The sequence below is a fragment of the Beta vulgaris genome, chromosome 1 (genome assembly GCF_026745355.1).
Source record: "Beta vulgaris subsp. vulgaris cultivar EL10 chromosome 1, EL10.2, whole genome shotgun sequence".
In the NCBI taxonomy this organism is placed as follows: domain Eukaryota; kingdom Viridiplantae; phylum Streptophyta; class Magnoliopsida; order Caryophyllales; family Amaranthaceae; genus Beta; species Beta vulgaris.
Genome location: NC_079202.1, coordinates 7,111,031 through 7,131,473, shown reverse-complemented (window position 1 = coordinate 7,131,473; position 20,443 = coordinate 7,111,031). Strand labels below are relative to the sequence as shown.

Sequence of the window (20,443 nt, the reverse complement as noted above, 5' to 3'; positions counted from 1 at the left end):
TTCTAATTTTCTTATTAAAGGTAATAGAATAATAGCAAACGATGGCTTTCTTTATTATGGGATGGAGGGATCGAGTATAGCAATTTATTTTCCTATATGTCATATTAAGTTTTGCTACAAAATTTCTGATGAAAACAGGTATTTGCCATATATTGGCTGGGCAACCATCCTCATGACGGACCAGCCTATGTTCAAGGTCAGTTGTACTCATTTCTTGTACCTTTACTTGTAATCTACATTTTACAAGCTTGTGCTTGATGAACTTATTTATATCTTTGCAGTATATTCTGATTTCTGGACTAAGCTTGCTGTTCATCGCCTCAAATTAGAGTATATCTTGCAGATGACTGTAAATTGCGAATAAGTACGAGTTGTTGAGTTAAAATAATGATCTTATTACTGATGAGGATGAGGTTTGATGTTTTCAGTATCATCTAGCTAAAGCTGGCGTAAATTATTAATGTCCATATTGTTATCTTAATGTGTTTGTTAGGATATCATCCTTTGTTCACACTCCGTGTAATATGAATACTTGATTAGAGATACTATGTAAATTAATTTTATTGAGAATTATCAATTATCCCTCTTCCTTATAATAGTTTATTCACTTTCTTTTAAGATTGTCTCATAATAATCTACCTATTTCCTTAAATGTGTTGGGTCCGCTTAATAAATATAGTTTTCAGCCAATATCCAATTATCTTCCATTAGTGTAAATGAATAAAATAAATTTTACAAAATTCTTATTTTTCTAATCTCATTATCCTCTATTTTGGCCTACACAATGTTCTTCTATAATTGTAGGAAAATAAATGAGTTAAGTATTACAAAACATAGCAAATAAGGAGTACTTTATATATTGAGAATAGAGTGAGAAAAGTACATGCAGCCTCATTAACAAAATAGCACAAGTTTATTAACTAAAGACTTAAAGAGTAACGATGACTAAAAAAATGTATAATTTTCTTGGACACAGAGAGTATCGAGGTAATTAACTTCATTTCAGTTCAACTCAATCCAGACAATTGAAGTGAGTCTTATGGACAACTCAGATTAATAATTAGGGATTTTTTTTACCTTTCAATAAAAAATAAAATTTAATATGATTGAAGTACTTTTCTATTTGAAATCGTTTCAGGTCCAATTTTTATTACTTTGACTGGCTTACACTTAGGGTTGTTGAGAGTGCGGTCTGTATCGTACCAAACCGCAACCCAAACTAATTTTTTGCGGTTTAGGTTGGTTTACGGTTTCGAAATTGTGGTTTAGATTATGATTTCAAGCAAATCGCAGCTTGCGGTTTGGGTTGGTTTAGATTTTTGTAAACCGAAACCGCACCATAAACCGCAATTTAATATGATTTTTTTTAAAAAAATCAATTTTAATTTCTTTTAAATACACTTGACACTATTGTCACAATATGAAACTCTGGTGAGAAGCTCCACAAGATGCTTAAGTTTTCTAGTGAGAGAACTAGTGGTAAGAAAAAGAAAAAGAAAAAAAGGAAGCCCTCATCCTCCAGAATGGGAAGCTTTTCACGTTCGACTTCTTCCCCACGCTTCAATCAGACCTTCTCTTCTCTCTAAATATCGCCTACAATTTTTCCGCCTAATCCAACTTTTTCTTCCTATTTCTACAACAATTATTACCCTACTACAAGCATCATCCTTTCTCTTCAACTGTATATTCACGAGACAATTATCCCCAAAAATTGGACTACCCACTGCCTAACTTTTACTAATTTACGCCATCTTCCTAAATTTCTCCGCAATTATTACAATTCGGCGATAATTAGAGATCCTAATTACTTTTTTCTTGAGATCAAGCGAAAATCTCATTATGCCTACTGCCAGGCTTTTGCATCTTTCGAAATTTCCTTCCAAAAGCTTCAAATTCGCAAAATTACGCTTCCACAAGGCTTCCTCTCTCTCTCTCCTCCATATCTCAGATAAGATCCTATTCTCTTCTCTCCTGGTCTTTCAATTACCGAATTTGTTATGTGTTTAAATTGTTTTGTGTGTTTGTCGGATATGTTTGTCTGCTTTATTGTGTTGGCTTCCATTGCTTTCTTTCACTGCTAAGTTATGGTTTTCCATATGACCTCTCAGTTCCTTCTCATAATTACATCATTTGTTTTTTAAACTTCTTTTCTTATGCTTCCTCTACAAATCTTCTCCCCACCCCACCCATCTGCTCCCCTTATAAAAGCCTTGTTGTTCATTTCCACAACTGTAACTTTTCTCATTCCAAGTTCAGTCCCCTTCTCCCTTGCTTTTTCCACTTTTATTGTGTTGCTTCCCCTCCCATGTCTGGCCCTCCCCCTATGTATGTCGATGTTCTCAAGTCCACCGTGTCTAATGATTCCCTTTCCCCTCATTCTTATCAGACCTCTCCCCACCCAACTTCCTCTATGGATAACTATCCTTGTCAGGTCGATCCTGTTGGAGTTAAGGCTCGAAAAGCCTTGGCTTCTTTTATTAGTTTGTCCCACATTGCTTGTGGGAGGGAATGCCTCCTTATTTTTATATTCCCTCCCTCCTTCCTATTATTGAGTTGGTACTTGAGATGCTTTTTTGTTGGATGTCATGTTTGGTTTGGGCTTGCTATCACACACACACGCGCGTGCCGCCTGCCCGGACTGGGCCAGGGCCATGGGCCTTGGGCTTTGGGGAATAAACTTAACTTAACTAAAGTTTTGGACCCGTGACTGCGCGCGTGTGTGACTGTTGGAGTTTTGTAACGTTTTGACCATTACAGGATTGATGGCAATCCCTTATTATCTGTCCAATTAAAGTCTTCCGTTTTGGCCTGATTTTCTCCTATAAAATCAGTTCTTCTGATCAGTTTAAGAGACACAAACACAAATAATCTGTTCGATTTATTCATGGTGTATAAGTCATCTAAATTGATTTGGGAGGCCCTTGAGAAAAAATATGGGGCTGATGATGCTAGGAAACAAAAAAATGTTATCGGAAAGTGGCTGGCTTTCCAGATGGTTGATGACAAACCTGTCATGGACCAAGTTTATGTCTACGAAAATTTGTGTGCTTATGTTATAAATGAAGACATGAAAATCTGTGATGTTTTCCAGGTTAATGTTTTGTTGGAAAAATTTCCTCCTTCCTGGAGGGAGTTCTGTAACAATCTTAAGCATAAGAAAGAGTTTATGTCTCTTCAGGAGCTAATCAGTCATAGGAGGATTGAAGAGGCAAACCGGATCAAAGATAATAAGGACTCGGTTCTTGTCAATGTTACCAAAGATAACCTGGTGGAATCTGCTGCTACCACATGTTCTGATAAGTTCAAAGGTAAGGGGAAGAAGGTCATCAATAAAGGTAAGAAGCAAGGGAAATTCAACAAACCAAATGGTAAGATTCAAAAGAGGACTGTTTTGTGCTAAGTATGCGGCAACCCTTATCATAAGGCTTATCAATGTCCTCAACACCAAGGGTCTGTCCAAAAGAAAACACCTCAGGCTAGCCTTGCTATATCTGATGATGTTATTGCTATTGTGGTTGTTGAAGCAAACCTAATCGAAAACAGTTCTGATTGGATTCTGGACACCGGGGCTTCAAGGCATTTCTGTTCGAACAAGGAGCTACTCCATGATTTCTAGGATGCAACAGAAGGTGAGTGCGTCTACATGGGGAATGCAACAATTGCTGAAGTGCTTGGACAAGAAAGGTCACTCTAAAACTTACCTCTGGAAAAACCCTCTCCCTTTCAAATGTCTTGTATGTTCCTACTATGCGTCGTAACCTAGTGTCTGGTGCCTTGTTAAACAAAGCTGGTTTTAAAATTGTTTTTGAGGCTGACAAGGTTGTAATGACTCATTGTGGGGAATTTGTGGGGGAAAGGGTATTTGAGTGGGGATTTGTTTATTTTGAATGTTGCTTCTTCCACTAGTAGAATAATTGCTTATTCCTGCGGTGATATTGCTGCGATTTTACCCATACGCAGCAATATATCACGTAAAAAGAAAAAAAAAATATAAAATAACCATATTGCTGCGGTTTCGGCCGAAAACCGCAACAATATGGTTTTAACAGAAATTTTTAAATTTTTTTTTACTATTTGACCAAATATATTGCTGCGGTTTCTAACAAAAACCGCAACAATATATTAAAATAATAATATAAAAAAATATTACTTGAACCTATTGCTGCGGTTCCTAAAAAACCACATCAATTGATTTTTAAATTTAATATTAAAATAATGGGGGCCGTACGTTATTATGTCATTTACCCAATTAAATCCTCTCACTCTCTCAATTTCACGCCTCTCTCTCATCATCAGTTTCTCTCCTCCTCTCACTCTCTCAGTTTCATGCCTCCCTTACTAGTCTCATCAGTTTCTCTCATTCTCTCTTCTTCTAACCATCTCATCCTATCAAAATGTCTCATGCTTTGACCAGGCTTCCCGGTGACCGTTTGATAATGTTCACTGCCCGACGACCCTTTGACAGCAGGCTGCGGCGGAGAACAAAGCAACGGAACACAGATTTTCTCATCTCCATTATCGTCTCTCGCTCCTCTGCGAAAATCGTACTTCAATGTTTGACATTACCTCCTTTACGAAAATTGTTCCTCTTCATCTCTATCTAAGTATTTGATAATTATTAAGAAGATCGTTTACTTGGGTGGATCTGGGTTGTTTTGTGGATGGTGGTAGATTTGGTTGGTGGTATTTGTGGTGTTTTATTTGTGGGTGGTTGAAATTTGGGTGCTCGCCATTGCCGTTGGGGATTTTCGGTGGTTGTGGTAGAATTTGGCGGTCCGAGTTGGGATGTGGTCGTTGGATTATGGATGGATTATGGTCGCCGTTGCCGTTGGGGATTTGAAGACTCGAAGATCGGACTCCTTTCATTTTTTTTTATCTTTTCTCGTTTTTTCTTCATTTTGTTTGTTTTTTAGATTTTTTTTTCCGTTTTTCAATTGTTACATATTTATTTATTTTTTCGTTTTTTAAATTATTTCAGATCTGTTTTTTTTCCTTTTTTAGTTGTAATATAAGTTTGTCGCTTTATTTTTTTGTTTATGTGTTAGAATCAATGTTAAGCTTTTTTAATTTAATGTTAAGTTTGTCTTCATTTTTTTTCAATTTTTATGTTTTGTAGTTAGATTTTTGCTATTTTTCTAAAATTTGTTCATTCTTTCGAATTTAATGGCAAAAATTTTTTTTTGCTTACACCTGTACCTATTACTGCGGTTTTTCCAAGAAACCGCAGTAATATACTTTATGAATCTAATATAAAAAATATATATTGTTGCGGTTTTACCCAAAAACCGCAGCAATATTATAAAATATATATATTGTTGCGGTTTTACCCAAAAACCGCAGCAATATGTTCAAATATTGCTGCAGTTTAAAACTGCAGCAATATATTAATTACCTATTGCTGCCCCCTTAATTGTTGCGCGCCCAAAACCGCAGCAATAGGCCACTTTTTGACCGCAGCAATAAGCATTTGTTCTACTAGTGTTCTGTTATTCCTGCTATTAATAAAACTGTTTGTGGTTCTGCTTATATTGCCGAGTCTTTAAGTTTATGGCATGGTAGATTAGGACATGTGAATGTTGCTTCTATTAAGAGACTAAGGACCTTAGATTTAATTCCTAATCTGTCCTCAATAGAGTTTTCTAAGTGTCCAGTTTGTGTTGAAGCAAAATTGACTAAGAAACCTTGCAAAACCGTGACTTCTAGTCATATTCTAAGTGTCCAGTTTGTGTTGAAGCAAACTCAAGTTCAGAGGGTAACCCAACTTCTAGAATTGGTTCATACGGACTTAGCTGTTTTTTAGAACGCTAGAAGTAGAGGAGGAAAATTCTGGTACATTTCCTTCGGATGATTACTCAATGTTCACTAAGTTGTACCTTCTTAAGGCCAAAAGTGAGGCGGGGGAAGCTTTTATAAAGTATAAGGCCGAGGTAGAAAACCAACTTGATAGGAAAATCAAGAGGGTTAGGTCTGATAGGGGTAGAGAGTATGATAACTTCTCTTTGAATGACCATTGTAAGAAATTGAGTATCATTCATGAACTTATTGCTCCCTATGTGCCTCAACAAAATGGTATAGCTGAACGGAAAAATAGGTCCTTGAAAAATATTATGAATGCTATGCTTCTAAGTTCTGGGTTGCCTGATGAAATGTGTGTGTGTGTGGGGGGGGGGGGGAGGGGGGGGAGGGGGAACAGTTCTTTCAGCTTGTCATATTCTTAACCGAGTACCTCACAAAAAGTTAAACAAGACCCCCTATGAGTTATGGAAGGGTTACCCTCCGAACTTGAGTTTCATTAAAGTGTGGGGGTGTCTAGCCAAAGTTGGGCTACCTGACTATAAAAAGTCAAACATTGGACCTAATACTTTTGATGTTGTGTTTATTGGTTATGCTCATGCTGCTTATAGATTCATGTTTTTGAGTGATAGGTCTATTTCTGAGTACATAGATGCTGAGTTTTTTGAACATGTTTTTCCCACTAGTAGAAAATCTATGATTTGCATCGGATGCGAGGTGTCTAGCCAAAGTTGGGCACAGGTCTCGACGCAGATGAGAGAGATAGAATCTGCGTCAGACTAGCACACGACGCACTTTATGAGCTATTTGCGTCGCGTGTTGAACAACGTGCGACGCAAATGGTTTATCACCCACGTCACACATGTCTCAACATGCGACGCAGAAAGGAGACATGACAATGCCCAGCAAGCCCTCCCTCTCCTTCACTCGTCAACATACGTCACACATGTCTCAACTACGTGCGATGCAAATGAGTGATATTTTTCCAACTTCCAAACACACAATATTGCGTATACTAAAAGCAAACAATAAGAATTTAAAATGGTAAATCAAGAGATTATTCCAAAAGCAAATAGTTTCCACAATATAATTTAAAATCACAATCGAATTGCACAATAACATGTATTTGTGCATTAATAATGTCAAATATGTATTACAAACCACTATAATAATATAGATATGAAAAAAATGTAAAATTAGAATTAAATCTAGAACAATTCCATCTGACGTTTTCCAATGTGCTCGAGGGAGACGACTTCGAGAAGAATACTTTTCAGATCTGAAAAATGAAAATAAGAATTTCAGAACTAAAACTCATAAAGAAAATTCTAAATCTGAAAATAAACCCTAATTATGCTAAAAAAGTAAACAAAAAAAATCAGATATAAAAAATATAAATAAAAACGAAAGGCCATAATTTTCAATTGCATGAACTAAGTCAGTTTTTATTTTTCAAAAAAGTAAAAAAATAAAATCAGATATAGAAGTTTTTATTTTTCAGATCTGAAATGAAAAAACGAATTTTTAGATTTGAAAACTAAAATAGAAAATCCTATCTAAATATGAAAAAACAAAAGTGAAGACGCTGATGAACGAATTTTAAAATAAATAATTCAAACCTGTCAAAGTGGTGATGCACGTTCGCCGCTGATGAACTTTTGTTTGCTGAAGGTCTTACTCATGAATGTCTTTCGTTCGTTCACTGAAGGTCTTACGTTCTTTCGCTGGAGGTTGACGGAAAAGGTTTCGAAAACTTCACGGGACAGAAAGAGGTTCCTTTGCCGAGTGTTATTCCAAATCGCGACGAGTGAGGGAGAAGGCTAAAAGTTTGAAGAAGTTCGACGAGTGAAGGAGATGGAGGCGTTAGAGAGAGATGGAGGGAGAGAGAGAAGGGGAGCGAGAGCGGCGTTTAGAGAGAGAAAAGAGAGTTTTAGGGTTAAGAGGAAGATGGGGAGTTTTAGGGTTAAGAGGGAGATGGGGAGTTTGTTAGGGCTCGAAAATAAGGTTCCCCCAATTGATTTGCGTCGAATGGGCTTTGGGGTGCGACGCAAATCAACCTTTTGCAACACACCTTAACGACATGCGACGCAGATAGGGCCTCCATAGCCTCAAAATTTGTTAGCGATGTGCGTCGGATGGTCCTCGGGTAAGACGCACATCCTTGATATGCGTCGCATTTCATGAGGATCTTACGCATATGGCTCGTATCTGGTGTTGTGAGCAGTTGTTTTGCGTCGCACTTTGGTTCCTATGCGACGCAAATTAGATTTTTGCGTCGTTTTCATTATAGTGCGACGCACTTGGGGTGACACAAATCGTCTGTTTTCTACTAGTGTCCTTTGAAAAGGGTGATGTTGCATCTGTGCCTTCTTGTTCTTCTCCTGCTGTTGATTTATCTACTTGTTCTACGCATGACGTTGTTTTACCTACTAGTGATATTCCTGCTAATTTGACTTTGAGTAGTAGTTCAGTTGACGTGCATGCTAGTAGTTCATCTGTTATAGATGAGTCTAGGAGAAGTAAAAGACCTACAATAGCAAAAGACTTTGGTTCTGACTTTGTTACTGCTTTTCTATCCGAAAGTTCTTATGTTGACTTGTTGAGTGATGAACTAGTTTATGCTTTCATGATAGAAGAGGATCCAAAGTCCTTTGAAGAGGCACTGAGATCTGTGGATGCTAGTTTTTGGAAAGAGGCCAGTAAGAGCGAGTTAGATTCCATAGTGTCCAACTCTACTTGGGAGTTAACCGACTTACCTAAGAGATCAAAGACCATAGATAGTAAATGGATCTTTAAAAAGAAGTTGAGACCTGATGGAACTATTGAGAGGTTTAAAGCTAGGCTTGTCATCAGAACTTCACTCAGAGGAAAGGACTAGATTACTTTGACACTTATTCTCCTGTGACTAAGATAGCCACCATTAGGACCCTGCTAGCTCTCGCTGCTATTAATGACTTAGTTATACATTAGATGGATGTAAAGACTACTTTCCTGAATGGTGAATTAGAGGAGGAGATTTACATGTCTCAACCTGAGGGTTTCGTGGTGCTAGGTCAATAAGATAAAGTGTGCAAGTTGAGGAAGTCCTTATATGGTCCCAAACAAGCACCAAAACAATGGTATGAAAAATTTGATAGTACTGTTGTGTCAAATGGTTTCATTGTAAACAACTTTGATTCCTCTGTGTATTCAAAACTGATAGGATCAGATTGTGTTATTATATGTCTTTATGTGGATGACATGCTGATTTTTGGTAACAACATAAAAGTGGTTAATGATATTAAACTTTTTTTTGTCTTCAAATTTTGAGATGAAAGATTTGGGAAAAGCTGATGTGATTTTAGGAGTAAGACTTAAGAGAGTATCCGGTCACATTTTCCTTAGTCAGTCTCATTATGTGGAAAAGGTGCTTAAAAAGTTTAAGTCCTTTGATGTTGTTCCAGTGAGTTCTCCCTATGATTCTAGTATTCATTTGACCAAGAACTTGGGTGAAAGTGTCTCTCAAAGTGAATATGCGAAAATCATAGGTAGTTTGATGTACCTCATGAACTGTACTCGACCTGACATAGCTTATGCATTGAGTAGACTTAGTAGATATACCCATAACCCTAGTAATGAACACTGGAGTGCTCTTCATCGTCTTCTCAGATACCTAAAAGGAACTGTTGATTTTTGTCTACATTACTCTAAATTTCCTGTTGTGCTTGAAGGATCTAGTGATGCAAATTGGGTATCTGGTAATGATGAGATCAGTTCAAGTAGTGGCTATGTGTTTACCCTTGGTGGTGGTGCTATATCGTGGAAGTCTTCGAAGAAGACTTGTATAGCACGTTCCACCATGGAGTCTGAGTTCATTGCCCTCGAGTTGGCAGGGCAAGAAGCTGAATGGTTGAGAAATATGTTGTCTGATGTTCCCTTATGGGGAGGACAGGGTGCACCTGTCTCTGTTCATTGTGATTTTCAAGCAGCCATTGGTGTTGCTAAGAATAGTGTCTACAATGGTAAGAAGAGACACATACGGATCAGTCATGGAGTCGTCAAACAACTCCTAAAAAATGGGTAATTTCTTTGGACTTTGTGAGGTCTGAAAGAAATCTTGCAGACCCTTTTACTAGGGGGTTATCTAGGAGAGTTTTCCTAGAGTCGTCGAGGGGGATGGGGCTAAAGACCATCAGCTGAGATTTTAAGGTGGATACCCGTTTGAGGTGAAACAAAGCCATGAAATCTTAACTTGCACTACATCTCTCATCCATATGACGCATGGTAGTGCTTTTTATCCATAGCCTATTGGTGGTGCTACTGATACGCACTTGATGGATATACATTGAGAGGTTGAGTTTTTTTTTCTCTTAATAGTTCCATCATATCCTTCCGGGGTGGTGTTATTGAGAAACACTTGATGGACTACCTACGTAAGTGTGGACGTTAAGCCGCCTTCTATGAAAGACTGAGCTGTCTTTGTAGAGCACTTATTAGACCCAAGGAATGCGCATGGCTATAAAGCGCTTGTGATGTATCGCGGAGAATACACGATCTTAAGGTAGGTATGTGTTGTGGGGGTCTCAACGGAACTCTAGCGAGTTCAAGAGAAATTCACTCACTAGATAGTAAGTTGTTGCCTCATTTCACTATGCATCAATTCAAATCGAAAGATATTGGTGCTTAAGTACTTTCCTTTCCTTACCCACGAATTTCTTTTGCTTTTCAGAGCCTTTGTGGGGGGATTGTTGGAGTTAAGGCTTGAAAAGCTTTGGCTTCTTTTATTAGTTTGTCCCACCACTAGTAGAATAATTGCTTATTGCTGCGCTGGTATTGCTGCGGTTTTACCCATACGCCGCAATATATCACGTAAAAAAAGAAAATACAAAATGAAGATATTGCTGCGGTTTCGGCCTAAAACCGCAGCGATATGATATCACAGAAAAATATATTTTGAAAAACAATTGACTATTTGACTAGACATATTGCTGCGGTTTCCATAAAAAACCGCAGCAATATATTAAAATAATATTAAAAATAATATTTTAAATATTGCTGCGGTTTTTAATAGGAACCGCATCAATATAATTAAAAAAAGATATAGAAGACATGAGTTAGGATTTTTTTTTTTTGGTTTCCTGGCTTTCCCTCCCCATGCCGTTCTCCCTCTTCTCCTCTCATCTCTCTCAACCTCTCTCTCATCTCTCTTCAAACCGTCGGTCTCCTCTCAACCTCTCTCATCTCTCTCATCTCTCTCAACCTCTTTCTCATCTCTCTTAAATAGTTGGTCTCTTCTCAACCGTCGGCCCACCGGCCTCAACGCCTCCCATCAATCTTCGAAGCCAACGGAACGAAGCGACGCCGACGAAGCCGCCAAGCCCACCGGCCTCGACCGCAAGTCACGAATCGCTTCGTCGTTGTCGCTCCTCTACTCCGCCGTGCAATTTAACTTTCGTTGACCGCCAACGATTGAGATCTGGGTCGTGGGTCGAGTGGATTTGTCGCGGTCGAGTGGATTTGTCGCCATTGACAGAAGTTTTCCGACGACTGTGTGGATGTGTGTGAATGTGTTGGACTTGGATCTGTGGAAGACCGTTCGACAGTGAAATTTTTATTTGCAGTTTCTTAGTTTTTTTTAGGATTTTTTTGATTTTCAGTTTGTTTTTTTAAATATATTTTTTATTTTTATTATATTTTTTGTAATTTGTTATTTAGTTATTGTTTTTATTTTTGCTTACCATTTTACTGTATTTTTGTATTATATATTGAAGAGATTCATGTCATTTTATTGAGTTATTGTTTTTTTATTTTTGCTTTCCATTTTACTGTATTTTTTGTATTATATATTAAAGAGATTCATGTCATTTTACTGAGTTAAATTTGGTGTATGATAGATAATATTTCAAATTTGATTGCAAAATGCAAAAAAAAAAAAAAAAAAAAAAATTTCATGTACCTCGACCTATTACTGCGGTTTTAGGCAACAACCGCAGCAATAGGCCTAGATATTGCTGCTGTTTCAAACCAAAACCTGCAGCAATACGTTGTACCTTTTGAATAAATAATAAACGTATTGCAGCGGTTTTGGCTAGGAACCGCAACAATATATTGTAATATTGATGCCGTTTGAAGCCGCAGCAATATATTATTTACCTATTGCTCCCCCCTTAATTGCTGCGCACCCAAAACCTTAGCAATAGGCCAATTTTTGACCGCAGCAATAAGACTTTATTCTACTAGTGCACATTGCTTGTGGGAGGGAATGCCTCCTTGTTTTTATATTCCCTCCCTCCTTCCTATTATTGAGTTGGTACTTGAGATGCTTTTGTGGTTGGATGCCATGTTTGGTTTGGGCTTGCTATCACCCACACGCGCGCGCACCGCCCGTCCGACCGGGCCAGGGCCATGGGCCTTGGGCTTTGGGGAATAAACTTAACTTAACTAAAGTTTTGGACCCGGGACTGAGCGCGTGTGTGACTTTTGGAGACACAAAAACAAACACTCTCTTCCTCTTCTCTTCTCTCTTTTTTCCTGGGTTTCGTGCTTTTCTCCAAAGCTAATTCTGCTAATGGTGGCAGTCTAGGCTACTGTGTTAACCTTGGGGAGTGTCCGGCCAGATCGATTACCACCGTTATCGGGCCGAAATTGCTTTCAAGTCAGTGGTCTCCTGCCACGGCACAGTCTTGAAATCTTTCTCTTCTGCCATTGCGTACTGTCTGTTCTAACAGACCCCCCACCCCCTGCTATACCGAGCCTCTGGCTCATTACTGTGACAGTTCAACTCCCACTTCCACTAAATCAGTGCACGCAAGTGCTCCTCTCCTAAACCTTCCAGATATTCTCTTAGTGTAACGGTTAAGCCCCAGCTATCGATGAATCCCACTTGGCCAATCTCCGTCTTGCTTGTCTGTTTGGGAAAGTCTGGGGTGACCCTATTCCCACTGCCGTTGTCATCACCTGCCTCCGCCGTGATTGGAACACCATTCATGGTGAGGTTTCTATTCGCTATCTGGCTAACGGATGGTCCTAATCAAGTTCTCTAATCCCAATGACTGAATCGATATTTGGAACTGTCGACTTTGGTTCGTCCAAGGCCTAAATTTTGTTTCACACCCATGGCACCCCATGTTCAAGCCTTTTTTCAACAGCATTACCCTTGTTGATCAGTGGGTTAAAATTCCCTTCCTCGCTAATAAGTATTGGACCTTAAACCATCTGTCTGACCTCACTAAAAAAATTGATAGGCTGGTTGAACTAGATCGTTTCACCCTTCAAAACGATGAAAAAGCCTAGTTTTCTAGGGTTTGTATAAATATTAATATAGCCTCTCCGGTTTCCCGGTCCATTTCCATGACTACTGATGGGGAAACCACTGACTTTTTTCTCCCCTATGAGAGGGTGCATGAGGTATGTCCCTTGTGTGGTCACCATGACCATAACCTCTCTATGTGCCCCCAAAAACAGCCACATGCATGGACTCGGTCGTGGCAAAACAGGAAGCCAACAACCTTACCAATCCGGCCGCTCCTGCTGCCTCTCAGGGGTGGTTTTTTTTGTCAGAACTCAAAGAAAAGCAAGACCACGGTTTCCTACTAAGCTTACTTCTCCTCATTCTCAACCTGCCCCAAGACTTGTGCCTACCCCATTTTACAATCAGAATGTGCCCAGGTCCGACCTCACTCGTCCCTCCTCTCCAAATCTTCATTGTGAGGAATCCCTTTTTATCACACCCATCCTGCCATCCCCCCCCCCCCCCCTCATGCTATCACCCCTTCCAACTGCTTTGCTACTCTCACTGAGCTCCAGATTAACAATGAACGCACTCTCTGCCTCAACCCCCCCAAACCTCTGTCTGAATTCAGCATACATGATCCTGTTTAAACTAAAAATTAAGATGAAATTGAAAAGAAGTTAATAATTGACCTAATTAACCACTGCAATGTTATGTGGATTTATTGGAACTTTGCTAAACTCACACTACTCAACTATGTCAATACTCCCCGTTACGCTCATTTGACAATCTCAATCATTTATGGTCCTGCTCAAAAGCTTGAGAAAACAGATTTCTGGTCATATCTTGGACATTTTCACTCCAACATTAATCTCCCACGGATGATGATCAGGGATTTTAGTGAAATAATTTACCCAAATGATAAACTTGGTGGACCCCCCCTTCTTCCACACCAACTTCAAAGGTTCCCTGCGTATTTATCATTAACAAATGCTTCAGATGCTCCTTGCATACAACATGCCTTCTCTTGGCAACGTACGGATCTCCACCAAACGACATTTTATAACGACTTGATCGCACAATTAATAATTAAAACGTCATTCCAAACTCTTTTACCAGATTGTCACACACTATATGGCAATTTCACTGTGTCTGACCACGCACCAATAATTTTACACCAACTATCCCGACACAAATTACGTCCGACCATTTCGTTTTCAGAAAATATGGACTACAGATAAAAAAATCACATGTGATTGTACAATATCAATGGGCCATCCAAATACACGGGTCTAGGTTTTTTAGAATCCAAAAACGTTTAACAATACCAAGCTTGCACTAAAAAACTAGGCTTGCAGCACTTATCGTTACAATGCCAAAAAATTGATCGAAAATGATGCTCATATTAAGGACCTTCAAAACAAACCATGGAACCAACCTTTCAACACTATCTGGATCAAACATATTCAATGCCTTATTAAAAAACGAGAGAAACTCCTTCTGTTCGGACAACAACAAATCAGTCTCAAAGCAAGACAAACATGGCTTTCCCTAGGTGACCGTAACTAGATTTTTTCACAAAAAACTAAACCAGAAAAAAGCTTCACACACAATTTATCGTCCATAAAATTCTTTAGACCAATGGGTTGACAATCAAGAGGAAATCATGTCCCTTCTAACAACAACCTTTAACAACATATTCACCACCAATGCCCCTCCAGGCAGGCACCTTGACCTTTCTTTTATTCTCCCTATTGTCTCGCCAGAAGACGGGCAACTGCTACTTAACCCTGTCTCCAAGGACGAAATAAAAGCAAGTTTCTTTGATATCAAACCTAATAAAGCACCTGGATCTGATGGCTTATGCGGTCATTTCTATCAATCTTACTGGCCCATCATTGAAGCTGATGTTACTTTAGCAATCCAAAGCTTCTTCCACCATGGGAAACTTCCCCCTTCGCTCACTCATACTCTAATCACGATAATCCCCAAAAACGAAGCCCCAGAATCGCCAAATCATTTCCGACCCATCAGCTTAATAAACACTCTCTATAAAGCGCTTTCAATATTCCTGGTCAACCGGCTGACCCCTATCTTACAAAAAGTGATAAGTCCCTTTCAAAATGCTTGCACGAAAGATCGTTCTATACACGACAACACTTTAATTGTACAAGAGATTTTAAATGTTTATTATCACAAATCCGCTAACAAAACAGAATGGCGTGCCTTAAAGATTGATAATGGAAAAAGCTTATGACAGAATTGAATAAGATTTCCTTTGGCAAACTCTTTCCTCCTTTTGATTTCCCTCTATTTATTTAGATTTCCTAGATCAAAAAATGTGTCACCAATGTCTATACACTATTAAAGTAAATGGTCAAACCTCGAAGTGGTTTAAACCTTCAAGGGGGTTACGACAAGGAGACTCATTCTCACCTTACTTGTTGATTCTTTCTATGGAAGTTTGTGTCTGGAAAACTCACCCTCACTGCTAATACCCCAAAATCAGGACTCGATTTTAAAATTCACCCCCGAACTTCAACCATCCCAGCTCTTTTATTTGCGGACGACTGCCTTCTCTTTTGTAAAGGCACCGCCACAACATGTATGACTAGGGATGGCAATGGGTCCCGGACCCGACCCAGACCCGCTAGGACCCGACCCATTTATAAGGGTCTGGGTCTAGAAATTTTAGACCCAATGGGTCCGGGTCGGGTCTGGTCCCGAAGAACGTGGGTCGGGTCTGGGTCCGGGTCCACATATGCTAGACCCAGACCGCCCCGCGGACCATTTACATATTAGAAATTTTTTTTTTTACCTAAACTCTAAAATTTTATGAGAGAAATTAACTTTATAAGTTGTAACATTTTAATTTTATCAGTTAATTTTTAAAATTTTATTTAGAGAATGCTTTAACCATGGATACAAGAACCTATATATATTAGGGGGAAAATTTTTAATTACATATATTTAAAAATGTGATAAAAACTTAAAACTAAGAAGGACCCATTTAGGACCCAGTAGGACCATGGACCCGTAGACCCAGCGGGTCTGGGTCTGGGTCTGAAAATCTAGACCCAAGGGTATGGGGCGGGTCTGGGTCTGTGAAAAATAAACGGGTCTGGGTCTGGGTCCAGGTGGACCCGACCCAGACCCGCCCCATTGCCATCCCTATGTATGACGCTCAAAAAAGAAATCGATTCCTTTTGTCAAATGTCTGGACAATTAGTCAACTTCAATAAATCGACCATTATTTTTTTCCAATCACATCACCAATCCTAGGAAGACATCTCTCACTAGCTAGCCATTTAATATGCTTCTAAATTCACATCTTGGCCGCTATCTTGTTGGTATGTTCTTCAGTTCACACTACCCCCATAAAGGCGGATTATCGAAATCTCTTCTTAAAACCGAGAGCCGAATTAATCATTGGGAGGCTGGGTTTTTGTTGAAAGTTGGTCCCCATACACTTATACAATCCAACTTGGAAGCGATGCTTGTTCCTTGAGTAGACCAAACCGCAACTTGGAAGTTGCCATGGGGGGTCCAGACCTTGTTGACATAGTTAATGACTAGTGGATTATCAAAGGCAATCCGATGCTTGTCAACGAAATCCCAGACGGTCTCATCAGGGGCCCAACATGAACTGGATACTTCTTAGTTAAATTTGCTACTTGGATTACTCATGATCTACCTCCAAAAAAGGATAAATGGCCTTTCAGTTGGATCTGGCCACTAGATATCTCCAAAATTAGCCATCTTCTTATGGCAACTTTGTCATAAAATTCTATCAATGAGACAAACGTTCACTAAAAGAAAATTGTTCCTTTCAACACATGTCCTGTATGCAATACAACCCCAGAAACTATTGACCATCTCTTTCTCCTTTGCCCTTATATTTCGCCGTTATGGTCCTTAGCTCCACTCCAAGACTGGTTCCGTTCTCACCCTTGAATCATGCTTTGCTCCCTACCCTGCAGACTTTGAGGTGTAAGAAAGTCGTTGTCTAAAAATTTATTTTCCTTTTCTGGCATATCTGGAAAGAACTCAATGATATCGTATTCAACCAGGGCAACCTAAACCCTCACCGCATTGTTCACAAGGCGAAATTCATTTATGTCAAATGGTCCCTCCGCTCCGATATTGACCTTAGCTTACCCTTTCCTCTGGCACCCCACTTTCCTCCTCACTCACCTAACCTCCCCTAGGCCCACGGTCCTCCCCCCCCCCCCCACTCCTGGTTGCTTGGAAGTCGCCTCCCCAATTCTTTCACAAGCTCAACTTCGACGACTCTGTCCGATCATCCTCGGTTGCCGCTGGAATCATCATCAAAGATCACCAAGAAAAAACGATGCAAGCGATTGCTTATAACCTGTGGTCTACTCAAGTTCATATTGCTGGAGCCACCGCTCTCCAACAGGGCCTCCTTCAAGCACACCAGCTTAACCTCTACAAAATTCACATCGAAGGAGATAATCCACTAGTCATTAACTATGTCAACAAGGTCTGGACCCCCCATGGCAACTTCCCCCCCCCCCCTTATTCAAGCCCTCTTGTGTCTCTTCCAGGATTGGACTCTAAGGCATATTTGTCGTGAAGCCAATCAAGCCGCTGATTGGATAGCAAATGTGGGTCATTTGGTTTCCTCTCTCATGTATTTAGATGTTACTTGTTCACCCTCCTTACAGAACATCCTTGTAAATAATGAATTAAGCATTCCCCCATGCGGAGGTTCTCCTAATTCTTCTTTCTTTTTTCTTACCTTATAAAAAAAACACTTGACAAGGTGATATACAAGTACACAACTGAAAAAAGAAATTTGAGTTTGAAGAACTTGTACAATTTTGATAAATTATTATTTATGTTTAATTGTAAAGTCAACTTGATATTTATTTGGACTTTTTATATTTATTAACAATTTTTTAAACTCTTAAATTAAAAAATTAATGTCCCTTTGGGAAAAATGGTTAAACCGCATCAAATCAGTTCGCGCGGTTCGGTTTTGGTTGATTTGGGCAAAAATGCAGTGTGGTGCAGTTTGATTTGAGAAAATATCAAACCATATATTTGTAAATTGGATTAGATTACATCCCAAAACACACTAACCCAACCCACAAACACCCCTACTTACACCATATATATAGCTCGCAGCATTAATTAGTTTCTTCCTTATAATAGGTTATTCTTGTTTAGTTATGGAATAGCTGACACCGAGGACTTAAACTTCCGCCACGAAGCACCAAAAGGGATTCGGACCAAATGTCAGCATAAATCTATTTTAATGCAGAGAGACAGCACATACAACCATGCATGTCAATTTACCACCGTCAACCGCTAGCACCGTCAAGGCGTTGATCACTTTATATACAATAAGTAGACTCACATTTATAGTGTACATGTCAAATTTCACGCTTTCTTCAATTTATTGCCACCAAAATTAGAGGAATAGAGGGTAATATAGTGATCATTAAGATGACACAGATAAGAGGTCTCGCAGTGCGAATTGTCACCTTTGGTCAGTACTTTCTCCGTTTTACATTGCTTGTTATCTCCCCGTTTAAATTGACTTTAATTTATTCTTCTCCTTTCTTTTTCATTCATCTCAATGATTGACTCATTGTACGAATTACGATGCTATTAAGAGTACAAGATTGCTCTTATTTGGTTAACACTCTTATTCATCGATAATCTAATATCCCAAGAGAATGAACTAAATATTATTGTTTGGTCGACATTATTGTTGCAATATTATCCTTTTAAGTTAGTAGGAAGTTAGTTATAGTTAGTAGTTTCCTAGAGCAAGCAAGTCATTTCTTCCATTGTCATCTCTTCTTTTTATATTCTGAAGACATGAGCGCAGAAAGCGAAACTTCCTAATAGGTTCTACTTAATAGAGTACTAAGGGTTTAACTATACTCCCTCCGTTTTTTTTAGATGTAACATATCGACTTTGGGCACTATTCATCCATTACACTTTGACCACTAATTGTTATTTATACATAAGAAAAAATATAGTCATGTGGGATTTTGTTTGATTCGTCACAGTATACACTTTCCAAATATATATTTTTTATAATTTTTACTTTTATATAATTGGAGATATTATCGGTCAAAGTTGTGCCTCGGCAAATGTGAAAAATCCAATGTTACATCTAAAAAAACGGAGGGAGTACTAATCAAGAGAGTAATCTTAAGAAGTGTAAGGAAGCGATTTTGAACGCGATATCATATATGGCTTGGAGAACAACGGGTGTCATAATAAAAACAGATAGTAGAGAGGTCATTATGGCGTTAAATTGCAAGCATGGTACAAATAAAAACATAGATAATATTATAAGAGACATTCGGAGAATAGGTAACGGATTCATGTTTGTTTCTTGTATTAAAGTTAGTAGGGCAGAGGTAAGGTTAGCTCACAATCTTGCTATACAAGCAAGGAAAAGCTAATCTCCTCCTTTTTCTTGTTTTTTTTACCCGTTGTCCAAAAAACAAAGAAAAAAGGAAATACCTATCTTATTAAAATTGAAGTAGAGCTCGATGTGTATGTAAGTCACGAAATGCATCTATGAGTTATTCAAAATAATGTAATTATATTAACTTAAACAACTACTTAGTCAACAATTATACTATATTATGAGTTGAAATCCTTGGTAGTTAATACAATTGCAAATTTGCAATTTTAAAGTTCTTAGTTGTCTTGGGTAAAAATATGTCGAAGTTGGGGGAACTACTACTCATTCTCTAAACATTATTATAATATTGATGCAAGACTATCCCTCATCGGATTGCCTATACGAAGTGTATTGGTAAGAGTTTATTCCTGAATCCCCTTGTCCAAACCAGCAACTAACTTAGATGTATACATTTCCTACTTTCCTTTGTGGTTCAATTTGTTTATTCATGGTTTATAATGCACATATTTGAAATATATATGGTTATATGCATGCCTAAAATTATAAAGAATATATGTCCAAAAATATATACGCAAGACATGTGGCCCGTTCTCAGCATTTTAGAGCCCGAGGAACTAAAATATATGCACCCTATATTAATGGTTAAAGTTTTGCTGAATATAACTTTTTTTAATAGCTCATAAAATCTAAATTTACTTTTACATTTTTTATAATATACTATGTGGATTGATGGTTATCTTTTTATGATGTGTCTTAGTAAATTAAGTTATATCTTACTTCTTGAATTGATCACATTGTCCTTATCATTAAGTTATCACTTAGAGAATGGGTTTTGACTACAAAATAAATTTCTAGGTGCTTTAGCTTTTTGGATTACCTCTTTAATATGTTCCTTGGTTTGAATTGAAAAAGAAATGGAAATAACATAACCCTTTTCTTTTTTTAACAGTTTCACTTTTACATTGGCTTTCACAAATGCTCTACTTTATTAACATTTAATGTCTTTTTTTAGCAGAATTAACATATA

At 38.4% G+C, this 20,443-nt stretch overlaps 2 protein-coding genes across 6 annotated transcripts in view; both read left to right on the top strand.

The window, feature by feature from the left end:
* The window catches only part of LOC104905136 (uncharacterized), a 39,188-nt gene extending 38,570 nt beyond the window's left edge, over positions 1–618 (top strand). For both annotated transcript variants that reach the window (XM_010693587.4, XM_010693586.4), the window contains 2 exons: positions 139–196; positions 282–618. In XM_010693587.4, the coding sequence (XP_010691889.2) occupies positions 139–196; positions 282–329 (106 nt within the window). In that variant the 3' untranslated portion in view covers positions 330–618. The remainder of the gene's footprint in view (positions 1–138; positions 197–281) is intronic.
* A 17,764-nt stretch (positions 619–18,382) lies between these two features.
* The window catches only part of LOC104905135 (uncharacterized), a 44,908-nt gene continuing 42,847 nt past the window's right edge, over positions 18,383–20,443 (top strand). For all 4 annotated transcript variants that reach the window (XM_048646837.2, XM_048646842.2, XM_010693585.3 and 1 more), the window contains exon 1: positions 18,383–18,518. In XM_048646837.2, the coding sequence (XP_048502794.1) occupies positions 18,476–18,518 (43 nt within the window). In that variant the 5' untranslated portion in view covers positions 18,383–18,475. The remainder of the gene's footprint in view (positions 18,519–20,443) is intronic.